At 54.0% G+C, this 13,780-nt stretch overlaps 5 protein-coding genes across 5 annotated transcripts; 3 read left to right on the top strand and 2 right to left on the bottom strand.

Moving 5' to 3' along the window:
* Positions 1-159: 159 nt before the first annotated feature.
* K460DRAFT_377496 (potassium transport protein-like protein 1) lies at positions 160-2,504 on the top strand (the record flags this gene model as incomplete). The annotated part of the gene is made up of 6 exons (XM_040934979.1): positions 160-391; positions 462-505; positions 570-883; positions 936-1,114; positions 1,186-1,992; positions 2,050-2,504. 6 exons carry the CDS (start codon positions 160-162, stop codon positions 2,502-2,504), a joined length of 2,031 nt encoding a protein of 676 aa, XP_040788791.1.
* Positions 2,505-4,574: 2,070 nt separating this feature from the next.
* Positions 4,575-5,581, bottom strand: K460DRAFT_285119 (uncharacterized protein; the record flags this gene model as incomplete). The annotated part of the gene is made up of 2 exons (XM_040928786.1): positions 4,575-5,408; positions 5,456-5,581. 2 exons carry the CDS (start codon positions 5,579-5,581, stop codon positions 4,575-4,577), a joined length of 960 nt encoding a protein of 319 aa, XP_040788790.1.
* A 301-nt stretch (positions 5,582-5,882) lies between these two features.
* Positions 5,883-7,049, bottom strand: K460DRAFT_121951 (uncharacterized protein). The gene has a single exon (XM_040926627.1). The coding sequence runs from the start codon at positions 6,767-6,769 to the stop codon at positions 6,185-6,187; it is 585 nt and encodes a 194-aa protein (XP_040788789.1). The 5' UTR covers positions 6,770-7,049; the 3' UTR covers positions 5,883-6,184.
* Positions 7,050-7,875: 826 nt separating this feature from the next.
* Positions 7,876-8,807, top strand: K460DRAFT_406445 (uncharacterized protein; the record flags this gene model as incomplete). The annotated part of the gene is made up of 5 exons (XM_040936961.1): positions 7,876-7,880; positions 7,996-8,413; positions 8,472-8,552; positions 8,621-8,704; positions 8,763-8,807. 5 exons carry the CDS (start codon positions 7,876-7,878, stop codon positions 8,805-8,807), a joined length of 633 nt encoding a protein of 210 aa, XP_040788788.1.
* A 3,590-nt stretch (positions 8,808-12,397) lies between these two features.
* On the top strand, positions 12,398-13,308 carry K460DRAFT_282270 (uncharacterized protein; the record flags this gene model as incomplete). The annotated part of the gene is made up of 2 exons (XM_040928557.1): positions 12,398-12,958; positions 13,069-13,308. 2 exons carry the CDS (start codon positions 12,398-12,400, stop codon positions 13,306-13,308), a joined length of 801 nt encoding a protein of 266 aa, XP_040788787.1.
* Between the last annotated feature and the right edge of the window lie 472 nt (positions 13,309-13,780).

The raw sequence follows: 13,780 nt of genomic DNA, 5'->3' as shown, positions 1-13,780 counted from the left end.
TTAGCATCTGCACTGCCTCCTTCAGCTTCCGCAACGTGCCTTGTCACTTTAGCACAAGAGACTCATAAATCTACAACATGTATTCTGATCCGGGTCGCTCATCGCACATACATCTCGCCCAAGGACCTATATGAGCTCGTCCTGAAACGAATCGACGACATGCCGGATCCCTTCGTTGAGCTGCGAAATGCGCGACAGACGAAGAATGGTTTCCTCAAGTACTTTCACGAGGAAATCTTCAATCTAAACTTTTACCGGGCACACATGTTATACTTCATTATCATCATTGCCATCTCGTCGGTCATTGTCTACGGGCAGGGTATAGCAAATGGACCAAAGGAGATTGGCGGCGCCCACCTCACTTATATGGATGCACTTTTCCTCTGCTGTAGTGCCATGACTACCACGGGCACGTTATTATCGTATTGATCATTGGTCGACTTGAACTGACTGCGAAACAGGATTGAACCCCGTGGACCTAGGCGACGTATCTGGGTTCCAGCAAGTACGTAAGATCGCAGTATGAACAACATGCGGGACATACACTGATTTCGTGCCTACTATCATAGGCTGTCTTCTGCATCTTGATGATCATCGGAAATATCCCTTTTGTCTCAACAGCCGTTGTGTTGATCCGAAGAACGTTGTTCCGCAAGAAGATGGCAGATGTGGTGAAGCATTCGCACACAATGCGGAGACTGGTCCAAGATATCGAAGACAACCGGCATACAGGCAGAGAAGAAAGTAGCCGCAACGGAAGCTTGAGACAGAGGCCAGCGGGAGAGCCCAGTTTACCCGCGAATGGCAAGCAAAGGCAGAGAGACAGATCACCAAAGAAGTTACCACCACTTTCAAAGAGCCGCACCTACCATTACCAGACAGGGTATGGCATCGCTCAATTCATTTAATATGGTCCCCCAGCTAAATTCCTGTAGATTTGGCTTCATCCCAACGCCATGGGAAACCAAGCTTGCGCGCAACTTCTTCAGTCGCATCTTCGATAAGCTAACCAGCGAGCTGAAGCCTGAACAGCATGACTACGTATCTTTCAAGCCACGGTTGGATTCCAAAGGCCGATTCTTGGAGCTTAGCGAGCACGACAGGCTTGAACTAGGTGAGTCTCCATCTATTAGCCATGTGATAGTTATATGACAGTCTCACTGACTTTGTGCCTCGAAACTGTAGGAGGAGTGGAGTATCGCGCACTTCAAGCTTTACTCATGATTTTGGTTGGCTACCAAGTATTTTGGTACTGCATCGGGGTACTATTCCTGGTACCATACGCATACCGCAATGACATCAAGAACGTGCTGAACGAAGCACAACCGAACGGGGTGAATCCTGGCTGGTGGGCCTTTTTCTGTACCGCCACCGAGTTTGCCAACGGTGGGCTGAACGTTTTGAACGCCAACTTCATTCCTTTTAGCGGCAATCCCTACATCCTGCTCGTCGCGGGAGTTTTAGCTTTCGCCGGCCAAACCCAGTTTCCGATCTTCCTCCGAATGCTAATCTGGACCATGAAAAAGTTGTGTCCTATGGGATCCAGATTTAGGAACACGCTGGAGTTCCTCCTACAACATCCACGACGATGCTTCATCTATCTGTTCCCCAGCCGCGAGACATGGTATCTTTTCGCTATACAATTTGTCATCGACGTCACAGCATGGCTTTGCTTTGAGATTTTGAACATCGGCATGCCAGACGTCGAAGCGCTTCCTATAGGCACCCGAATCCTCGATGGCCTTTTTCAGGCGACAGGGCTGCGTACAAGTGGAGCCTATATAATCGGTTTTGGTTCTCTAGCACCAGCATGTCTCGTCGCCTATCTCGTCATAATGTACATATCTAGCTACCCCATGGTACTGACATTACGAAAGACGAACACGTACGAAGAACGTTCTATCGGGCTAGAAGAGCACGACAGTAGTGCCGCTGGTATAGCATCGCATCTCCAGAAACAGCTGGCTTACGACATCTGGTTTCAGTTCTTTGGTGAGCAGTCCTGCATGAGCTGCACACAAGACCCATACTGATTACTTTACTTCGCAGCTTTCTTTCTTGTTTGTGTCATTGAGCGTGGGCACATTCTGCGCCAAGATCCTGGTTTCAATGTCTTCTCAATACTGTTTGAGGTCACGTCCGCATACGGCACCGTTGGCTTAAGTACCGGAATCCCAGGCAAAGACTACAGTCTCAGCGGCTCGTTTGCTAGTTTGAGCAAGGTTGTCATGCTGTTCGTCATGGTGAGAGGTAGGCATCGCGGATTACCGCTTGCCATCGACAGGAGTATACTGTTGCCTGGGGAAGAATTGATGCGACGCATGGACGCAGAATATAGTGCGCAAGGCAGAAGCAGTCCCGAAGAGGTGGAAGAGCTTGTAAACGACATCGAGGAAAGTGGAAAGTATCGTCCGGAGACGGGGAAGGGGGAGCAAGATCCAGAGGAAAGGACCCCATCTCAATTGAGGGCTGAGACGGACAAAGATTGTGCACGATGGGAGTGAGATTAGGTCGAAGATGCTACGGACGACTATGACACGAAGACAGGAATCTTTCGAACGCATCCCTCAGTTATGGACTCCTCGGGGTACTGCTTTCTACGACAATTTACCAGGCCGCATCGGTTAGAAGGAACAGCGACAGCGAAATTCATAATCAACGTATGATCATAACGTTCCTCGGAGCCAACATAAACACACGATTATGGAAGAACGGCAACTCTTACATGCATACGGCGACCAGATCAACTGATGTCGCTTATGCAGACGCACGGAATTTCGGTCGAACTTCCAAATCGCGATATCAAACGCTCATCGTCACATGCGCGTACGCAGACTGAAGGACTCGCGTAATCCGTCCTGACGTCATATCTCCTTTATGCTTCGTTGGACCGGACCCCACCAGCGTCAACTCAAAGGGGTATGTGAGAGTACCACAATAAGATCAGCCCTGTAAGGCGACGAGGTAGGTCCTGTATCCCGACTAGGTCGGCGCAATCCTTCGTTCACGCCCCCCAGCGCCCCGCTCAAATCCACCCCAGGGCTATCACAGATCATCTTCTAGTGGCTGCAAAACGGGGGATCCACCGCATGAAAAACCAACGCAGAGCAATTACACTGAGGATGCCGATGCTTCGATTCAGGTGCGCCGGACTGCCGAAGCGAAGATCGCGGTAGTGCTCGGCATATGCAGGTTACAAGGGCAGGGGTCGTCGTTGGCGAGAAGAAACAAGACAGGGAAGTGGGAGTGGGGTCTGAGCAAAAAGGGATAGGGGCAGAGAGCGTTTTTGTGTTGCAGGCATGAAGGTTAGGAAATGAAAGACTCTTGGTCGGCGAGGCTGGTCAGCTAATCGGTGTAATGGCCGGGATAGGAACGGGAGATGTGCGCGTACAGCGTATGCCAACGAAGCTAAGGGGACCAGGGACGGAATGAACAAGCCGGTACACACAAGGCGCTATCTTGTTAGTCATCGTGTCTACATTCGAAACCATTACCGCGTTATTATTTGGCGCGCGTAGGAAAATTCAAAGCTAGAGCGAGCGAAGGTATCTAGACCCACTTCTTCACCGTTACGCTTCCATGCGTCATTCAACAAACGAACAACCACTCACCCCAGGTGCTCTCCTACCTCACCTCACACAGACTCCATGCATACTGCCCAATCACAAGAATCTCATTAGTCATACACTATCGTGCAGCCGTTGATGTTTCATCACGCACAACGTGCGACGATGGTATCCAGCCACACATGCACCTAGTTTCTCGAAATAGTTTTCATTCAGTCGAGACTCTCAAAGATGGCGATGACAGCCGCTATTCTCGCGCCGACTATCTACCTATCACAGAGAGAGATGTCAAGATGCGCTTGGACCAGAGTTGATGAACCGGAACATGCCTTGGGATGGATGGCGCTTGCGCAATGGGGTGGGGATGCTGCGGTTAGTGTTTTGAGCTAGACTTTTTCTTTTTGAATGGAGTCGTGGATAGTCTAGCAGTAATGAAGAATGTGGATACGCGACAAGGCACCTAGATAGTCTCGTTAGGATGTTTTGTTATTGTTGTTGTTATCCAATATCGTGACTCGGCAGTAGATCGAACGAGGTCAAGTATCGGAAACTCGCTAAGCGACCCAGAAAAGGCAGGTACACACACAGCCCCCGAAGCGAGATTCAAGGGGTCAAACGTACAGTAATAGTGTCTAAAGTAAGCGGTTCTGGATTGGATTGGATGGACTACACGTCTTTACATTTCTATCTTGCAGATTTCCCAGAAGCGCCTGCTTGGACCCGAAACTATCATTGTAAATAAAGGAAACTAGTTATAGACTAGAGGGAATAGATTCCAGTTGCTGAAACGCAACTATTTGGAAACCCCAGAACCGATGTCTGATCCGAAACATGCCATGTCGCACGTGCGACATCAAACAATATGCGAAGAGTCCAGACCACCCAAGGTGCATAACGTGGTTGAAAGTGTGATTAACGAGAGTAAGAATCGTCGTGCCGTGTCGTACCAATATCGAACCCAAAATAAACAGGTACCGCCGAGTTGTAATGAGATGACAAAGATGCCGTTTACCTCTTCACATCGTTGAGCAGGCTGGCAATCGGCATGTTGTCGCGGGGCGCAGAGCTCCAAGTGCCCGCCCTCTGTCGACCAGTAGAGGGAACCGGCATTGGGAGCATATACGGAAGTCTCTCAGGAGCAGATACCGCGCTAATGTTCATGGGGTTCATGGGGCTGTAGTGCTTGGTCGGCTCGCTGTATGCAGGCGATGTATACGACGGGAACGGAGAAGGCTTCAGCACCGGGTTGTTCATCATGCTGCCATCGGGAGAAGCATCGGGGGTAGGGGGGCGAACAGCATTGGAACCATTGCGCCAGATCTCCTCGAGTTGTGCGGGAGAGACGTCCGCACCATAGTCTGCAGCAATGGTGGCCCAAAATTGGTTACGACGGGCCTCGTAGATAGAGCGGAGACGATCCGTATCGACGACCTTGGGTTGGTGAGCCACCTCAGTGTTGATACGAAGGCCGTTGTACGGTTCGGGAGATCCTCGAGGAGTCAGTGTGCGAGGCTTGGGAAGAAGGATCTTATGCTGGGCTCGGCCTGGAGAAGTGGTGACAGAAGCGGCCCTGACGTGGGGACTCCCATTGTAGCTCATGGGGGAGCTGTGGCGGGAGGATTGAGAGTAGGTGTCGTGGTCAATGGCCATTGCATAAGCCGGTGACTGGCCGGCAGAGCTGCAGGACGCTGTCGAAGAGACGGAGGAGTTGCGTTTGCGGCGATGGCTACCGTGCGAGAGCTGGTGAAAGTGCAAGCGGCAGGCAAGCTCAGTCTTCTTGAGGTGTGCAGCAATGTGCTTGTAGGGCATCTTCTGCATGCGGGTCTGGAGAAGGTAGTTTTCCTAATGATGTTAGAACACGTAGATGCCATGATTAGAGGCAATCATACCTCTTCTTCAGACCAAGACCTGTTACCGCCGACCGACATTTTTCGAGCACGAAGGCTTGATGGGTCGGGTGACTGGGAGTTCATCTCGGGAAGAGGGGAAAGGATTTGCGGCTGGTGGTGAAGCATTGTGAGGATGGTGTGGATGATGAGGCTGGGGTTGATGAAGAAGTGGTTCTGGTTGTTGTTGTTGCGTGAATGTCGTCAAGTTCGTTTCCGCTGGGGATATCTGTCGATCGATAGGAGTCTTGCTCGTGAAGGAATGTATTACAATTTGCTTTGGTATACACAAGTAATTGCTCAGCAATGTCAATTAAGGAATGTAAGGCGGCCCAAACCAGTGGGAATTGAAAGAAAGTATTAAAAGGCTGCTAGAAGAACACAAAAGACAGTTGCCGATTGAACAGATGCGGTTGAAGCCTCGAAACTTGGGGCATCCGAACGAGATATAAGCGTTTGGACAGCGAGGCGAAACAGGTGGTCCCAGGAACCAGACAGCATGGCTGATTGTCAGTGGCAGGTGCTGAGATTGGCAACGTTTTCAAGCCATCGTGGCTGCAGGCCAAGTTTTCGATCGTCGCCATGGGCTCTCACGGGCGGTCAAGGCCAAAATGTTTTGGAGAACCCTGTCACGAGACATGTTAAGCCGGAAGAGGACGAGGCATAAGGCCGAGAGCGATCTCGTCGCCTGAAAAGTCGGGAATCTGGGCGGGATGCATGATGTTAGCAGCCTCATCGGGGAATATAGGAGGTGGTTTCAAAACTGGGCGTGTCAGAGCGCGGAACGTGCTTCAGTTTTACGGAGCGCGAGGTTTGACAGTGTTTGGCATGCCTGGAAACAAGCTCTGGCACCAAGCTCCAGAGACGACGGGCGCTAAGCCATAAGGCGATGTGACAGGCTGGGGAGGGAACATGTCCATGTCCACGTCGACTCGACGATGAATGTTCCGCATGCGACACTTTCAGCGCACAAAACTGAGGGAGAAGAGAGGCGAAGAGAAGAGAAGGGTGCAACTTGGGAAACCAAAAGGGCCGAGCATGCTGGTGAGGGGAGATAAGACGCGCAACACCAGGTTGCGAGTGACGCAGGCGTCGACGCTGTGAGACGTGCGAAACGAGTACACTCGGAACGGTCGTGGGCCGCTCTTGAGCATCAAGCCGATAAGGCGCATCCTGAGGCCAAAGGCCTTGGCAGATCATGGACGGCTCTGGCGGCGGGCTTCTCTCAAACGCATCAAGCTGGGGCTGATACTGGCGCTGCGTCAGGCGGCTGAGGCACACAAATAAGTGGCGGAAGCGCTTGGGTTGAAAAGGCATCGCGCGCCATGACGACGCGACGACGATGAAGCTGAGTTTCCCCGCGCTGAGGAGGGCTAAATAGCAGCAGCAGCAGCAGCATAATCTACAGTAGTGGGTTGGTCATTGGTGGGCAGGCTGAAGGTGGTGAGATGGATTGGGGGAGAGAGAGAGGATGATTGACGTGGTCACGCTTTGTGGCACCATGGCTGCAATGGTTCATGGTAGTCGCGACTTCCTGTCATGTCCTTGACCGATCACAGTGAGGGAAGGCACGAGCAAGTACAGACACAGAGAGAGAGAAAGAGCGCCCGGTCAGTGCACCCTACCAACCAACCAATCTAGCCCCGCTTCTCCGTCACATCACTACTACCACCACCATCACCACCACCCACGACGTCGTCCCCCAACGCCTACATGTACCGCGCCTTGACAATGGGCGGCTAGCCACTCTACCCACCTGCAACGGACAGTCATAACATAACACCAGCGTAGTTTGCTAACTGGCCACGTACCAAGTAGAGAGAGAGAGAGAGTCTCCATTGGGACGCTCTGCAGCGCTCGCATGAACTTGGACATGCATGAATCTGTCACGCGCTGGCTGCACTCCCCTCACCTTGTATCGACTCGTCGTGTCGTCGTCCCCGTACCCTGAAGCCACATATTCATCAAAAAAGGCTGGTCCTGGGGCGCTTTTACCCCGCTTCTTGTCTGCACACCTCCTCCCACGTACCTCTACCTCGACCACGACGCGACATTCACTGCTAGGCCATGTACCAGTACCCCGCTTCCCCAGCTCTGGCGGCTACCCCCGCTAGTCCTTGGCCGCTTAACCTTCTACCATCCCCGTCGTCGTCCACCCCTCATGCCGCTGCAACCCCCCCATTCGCTCGCCTGCCTGCGAACCTGACCCTCTTTGTATCCCTTGTACTTGATCAGCCCTCGCACCGACAGGCTATCTGCCTACTTGGATTCTCATGATGATCTACCGCCTTCACGCTGGCCTTTGTACCCTTTGAAAGCGGTCCTGAAGCTGCAATATACGAGCATGACACTACTACCCTCTATAGCCACAACTCTCCAGTGAAGCTGTCTCGTGTCTCTTGTCAGCCCCCCCGTCTGCCGCCATGTCGTGAGTGTCTCTGTCGTGTTTGCCTTCCACCTCGTCCAGCTCCCCAAGCGACTCCTCTGGCCATTTTACTCCGTTACCCTGCCCGCGCGCTGACGTCGTGACGCTTGTTGCACAGCTCCTTGCCCTCCACCAAGCGCAATCTGAAACCCTCAGCCATCGCAGCGACCCTTCCGCAAAACTCCCACTTCACTGCGCCCACGGAGCTGTCGAGCGCACAGCCCGTGGCCTCTGTCGCCACGGCCGCTCAAGACGCCCACGCCGGCGCCCAGCAGCCCCTCACATCACCTACCAACCGGAAGCGCAAATCTGTGGCCCTCAACCATTCGCAGGAACAGATGGCGAGCTCAGCAGCAGGCGGTGGCGAGGACGCGCAACCGACCAGCGCGACAGCGCCACCGCCTGCTGATGTCGACGCTGGAGCGCAGGAGCCTAGGGTCAAGAAGAGTCGAACCAACACGCCTTGGACGCCGGCCGAAGAGCAGAGGCTGAAGCAGATGCGAGATACAGGCAATAGTTGGAGTGAAATCGCAAAGGTAAATCAACGCCCAAGGTGCCAAGTACCTTGGCCGCTAACGTCTTCTGCTGCGATAGACGTTCCCGCAACGGACTGAAGGCAGCGTGAAGAAGCATTGGTACAAGGACATGCATTACGCCGAGTTCGCAGAGGACGAAGTGAGTCGTGACTTTCCTCTCTCGTCTGCCTGTGACCTTTCAGTGAATGATTGCTGACAAGTAAGAAGAGTACTGCGCTGCTTGCTGCCATCAAAGAATACGACGCCAACAAGTGGAAAGTAATCGGCCAAAAGGTTGGCAAACCTGCAAAAGTACGCTTTCCTGCATCTCAGGTGTCATGGAGGGAATGTGAAGCTGACCGCGCACCAGGCATGTGAGCAGTATGCAAAGGAGCATTTCGGTGGGAAATACTGAAGGATTTATTAATCACCTCGGCACCACAGTCTGCATCTTTCCGGATTGGGCACGGCGTGTCCGCTTTATCATGATACCAGCTTTCCTTTCTCGATCGGGCATTGCGTGCAACAAAACTGCTGCGGCCGCCCGTTCGCCCTTTTGGAGTTTCCGGACATTGCTTCTCGGCAGCGGGGTACACAAGGGCTAGGCCGACTTTCTATTCGATCAAAATGCTTGGGTGTATAGGTCGTGCGGGCAATGCTTCTTGGTCTTTTTTCCCCTTGGGACTCTTTTCGATAGATGTCTTGTCGTCTGTCTTGTCGTGGGTTGGTAATGGGCTTGGAGAGGGTTAGGACGCAGTATTATCTCCTTGGGTGGAACTGGATATGGTCTCTCTCTTGCCAGTATCAGTATCAGCTTACCCTGGCATAGCATAGCGGCAGACATGTGCACTTTTCTCGATTCTCCCAAACGTAGGAATCTCCCAAACGTAGGAAGAAACCTTCCGACGGTCATTGGTCGATAGGAACCTGTCTCTGTTTCACATGGGAGCCGCTTGTTTCGGGTATCTGCAGTAGTCCCACCCAATTGTTTCATCGATTGTGCCTCGCCTCCCAACGTTGTTCTCGTCACCCAAGTTTCCGCTGTGGACCGTCCTCGGCGAACAGCCTACCAGCTGGCTACTGGCTATGTGTGGAACACACATATAGGCGGCCTGCCGCTGGTGTGTAGCGAGTGTCCTGCTGGGGCGCAGCACGCAACAGGGAGCATCGACTGCTGTACTTTTGTGTGCGATCAGCAGCGTTTGTTGGCGATCTTAGTCGAGAGATCCATGTGTAACGGCGAAGTTTCCAGACGAACGCTCCGGCTAGGCTGCCGAACCGACCCAATGGGCGCCGCCGGTACTTGAAACGAACTAGGAAAAACAATGTGGTTCTGCTCGAATCATTATGTTATCGCCGGGCGGAGGGTACCTTGTCGCCCCGACGGCGTGAACTACAATACGAGTCTTCGCACCCCACACGTATTTGGCAGTGCTCGCTCGCTCAAGGCAGGTACAGTAGGGTAGGGTAGGGTAGGGTAGAGTAGATAGGAGTCTGGTTGACTGGTTGACTGAGTTGGAGCGCAAGGACTGATGACTCCACCCGACATGTCAGCGTCCTGGTCAAGCAGCCTGTGAGTTGGAGTTTTGCGGTGGCCCATCAGGCTAAATGGCTATACTAGTTGGTCGAGTACTTGACGATGAGCAGACTCGCATCGCCTACCGCGAGGCGCGACTTTCTTCGTTAGGCCTCAGGACCGTGAGGTCATGGCAAGCGCTGCACCTGCAGGGACATCCTTGTCCGCGACCCGGCCGTGTGCAATGTCGTGTCCCCGTCACGTGCCCCGTCTGGCTTGGTGTTGAGCTCCTCCTGGTGCTCTCTCGGCGACAGCGCATCCGCTGGCCATGGGGGGCCCCCCCTGGGCATGACAGAAGCCTGCTCGCCTCTACACGACGTCCTGGCCGACGCGATGCGCCCGCCGCCTGCGGTCGAGAGATGACTTGTATGCGAGCCCCTCGGGGCGGGCAGATCATGATGGTGGCGCGTCAATGGGAACCGAACCGCCAAGCTGTCGCTATCGTTGGTGTGTGAGGTTTAGCGTTGGATATGCGCATCGCCCGGCGATAGACTACCACTTTCGCCTCCTCGCTTCCTTTCACCCCACACAGCACAGCACCAGCACTACCTCGTTTACACCAACCTGATCGACTATTGTCTCAGGTAGAACCCCGTCAACCCTCTTTTTCCCCCTGCGCCCATCCTTTTTTTTTTGCCTCTTGCTGCTGCCAGCACTGCATCTGCGCGCAGCCGCCGTACGCCCGCTGGGCTCTCTGCAGTACCCTTTTTTTTGCTTCTGCTGCGTCATCCAGCCCTGGTCGGCTTCGGCAACTTCCTGTGGCTGGTCGATCCTCGCATATAGACATGGTAGTCGTCTATACCTTGAAACGGCCTCTGCATTGAGCCAATCTGAGGCCGTCCATGCCAATGCGTTAGAGAACGATGGCGGAGGGCCTGTCAGCGCCCCGTCCACACTGCCTATGCCTACAAGCCGGTGCGGCAAGACACAGCTGCCTCTGCCGGCATTTTACGCTGCCCTGATTCCGAGTACCGCGCCAGCAGCAAGCAAGCAAGCAGCATCATGCTTGATGGCGCCGGGTAAGGCTCTTCCAGGCTGGCATAGAGTACCATCTTGTCACTGATGAGGCACACGGTGCGTGGGCCATGGGACGAGAAGATGATGATGATGATGATGATGATGATGATGATGAAAGAGGATGCTGTCCTGGCGTCACGCAGCTTACCGCGCCCGCGCCTGCCTACTAGCAGGAACCGAGCTGCGCATCCCGTGGTCCTGGCTGCTCGACCGCTTCAGTTTGGCTCCATCCATCTGGCATACTGCGCTCGCTGGTGGCGCGCCCGTTTTGGGCAATTGTCCATCGAGCCCCTGTCAATGTTGCGCCGCCTCCTAGCCGATTGTGAACGTTCCTCAATGCACATCTCCTGGCCACCACGCCTCGCCAGGATCCCGCATGTAGAGGCTGCAACGGCGTTGGAGATCTTTCTGGCGGCTTTCTAGCTTTCTAGAAATAGTTCAACGATGGCAGGGCCCGCGCTCGCCCCGCTGGCCATTGGAAGGCGGCCAAAGTACCTCATGCCCCATCTCATTTTGCTTGAGCAGCCACTCACATCACGCCCCCGGCAGCATTGCACTCGGGCAAATGACCTGGATAGCCGTCGAGATCGTGTGCCAGGGACCCCCCTCCTGGTCATTGATCACCGCATTATGCTTGACGTAGAATGCACTCCCGGTCATTCCCTACTAAGCTCGTTCCGTCCAATCCTCAGGAACAGAGACCGTCTCGTGGGGATGACCCATTGCTCACCGCGCTTGGATTCTGTGTCCGTGTGGCAATCGCACAGGACCGGGCTTTTTCAAGGGACGTACTGCCCAAATTTTTAATGCCCTGCTTCTCAGGCGTGAACGTCTTATATCTCCCACGAGCGCTCCCAGTCGTAGGTACCTTTTTTTGCTGGTTTGTTCCCACAAGGCCTATATCCGCCTACCCCATCACCTTAACTCGGCCGATAAGACTTTGACCGATGGCGCATTCCTCCAGGCTCTTCTTGCTCCAACATTTGTCACTATAACAGAATTCAAAATACCCCAAACACGTGCGATACAACTACGCTCGTGTCGACACACAAACTCAAACTAGCTTTCTTTTTCTGGCTCAGGTCTCACTGCGGCGGCCTGCCAGAGCAAGCTAGCTCTGGTAGTCTCCATGCGTATTCGCAACACTGGCGAGTCCCTATCGAGGCCCTTTCCTCGACTACAGCGTACCAGGCGATGCCGGGGAAGAACACCACATTCCGACGTCAAACGTCGAACATCAAAATGTCCTCCATTCCCATACCGGACTGCCTCCGGGTTACCACCACTCCTTCCTGCAGCCACACCACTCTCAAACGCTTCAACATGCCGGCGCTGGCGGCCACCACACTACCTACACAGATATCGAGACGCCTTCGGCACCATATCAACCCCATCTGTTGCGACATCACTCCATGTCGCAACAATCTCCATCTTCCTACGACGTGGGCTACCCACCACCCTCCCAGCAGCAGCAGACGGCCGGACGCAAGCGAAGTCATCACGACGACTTGCAGCACGAACTTGCTCCGAGCCTAGAGCAGCAACTCAACCCATACGCCCAGGCGGCAGGAAGCGTCTCACTACAGCACGCGACTCAGAGTTACTCCCTCCCGCAGTATCCTCCCCCGGCAGCCCCGCAATCCACTCTGCCTCCTACCCACCATCACCACCTCCCCAATCAACACCGCAATAAGCGGCTGCACCACATGGAGGGCGCGCCTCCTTCTCCCGCTCAGCATGGCCCTCCCAGCGTCGTAGGCCAAGAAGGGATGCCCGCACCAGCGCAGCGCCCGCGCGGTCCCAAGCTCAAGTTCACGCCCGAAGACGATCAGCTACTCGTCGACCTCAAAGAAAAGAAGAACCTGACCTGGAAGCAAATCGCAGACTTCTTTCCCGGCCGCAGTTCCGGCACGCTACAGGTGCGGTACTGCACGAAGCTCAAGGCAAAAACCACCGTCTGGACAGACGACATGGTGAGTAATCAGCCCTAACCCCCCAGTCATGAAACGCACGACGTTTGTGCATTCTTCAGCCACATTTTTAACTCAGACACGCTTGTACTAACCACGTTTGCGCGTCGCAGGTAATCAAGCTTCGCAACGCCATGCAGGAGTACGAGAACGACCGTTGGCGCATCGTTTCCTCCAAAGTGGGCAGTGGCTTTTCGCCCGCCGCCTGCAAAGACAAGGCCGCTGAGATGGAGGCTTTGGAGCTAGCCGCAGCTGAGGAGGAAGAGCAGGAGCATTCACAACACCACCAAAGCGGGTATACGTCGAGCCAACTCGCATCCGGACCCAGCGATCCCGGCGCAAATTACCAGTGACTGGCCGACCCGGCGTGTGAGGATCTGGCCGGTGATTTTGAGGGTCTGCGCGCGTGGTGAGCGTCGCGCATTCCATGGAGAGACGAACAGGAGGTGTCTGTGTCTGTGTGTCTATGTGTGTGTGTGTGGGAGGGAGAGTTCTATAGGGTTGTGCTGGTCACAACATCCCCCCCATTGCGAAACCGAATTCGTTCCGAGGCATTGCGATACTTCACTTTTGGGGCATACATGCATTTTTAATCTATATTTCACGACGTACAACGATATGGATACGGTATACCCTTCTTCAATAACACACTCGCTAGCACAAAAAAACTTGCATTCTCGGAACAGGAACATTGATAGAGAGGCGCGGGGGATGGGGCCCCTCGGAGTGGGTTTATAAAGCATAGCGGCCGGCGTTGGGGAAAGAAACTAGAAACACATTTTTTTTGGGGCAGGTGGGCGGGCAATTCGTGGTTGTTGTGGCGCA

The sequence above is a fragment of the Cucurbitaria berberidis genome, assembly GCF_010015615.1.
Source record: "Cucurbitaria berberidis CBS 394.84 unplaced genomic scaffold K460scaffold_3, whole genome shotgun sequence".
NCBI classification, from domain to species: domain Eukaryota; kingdom Fungi; phylum Ascomycota; class Dothideomycetes; order Pleosporales; family Cucurbitariaceae; genus Cucurbitaria; species Cucurbitaria berberidis.
The sequence above is the reverse complement of the archived record's forward strand: the minus strand, read 5'-3'. Positions and strand labels throughout refer to the sequence as shown.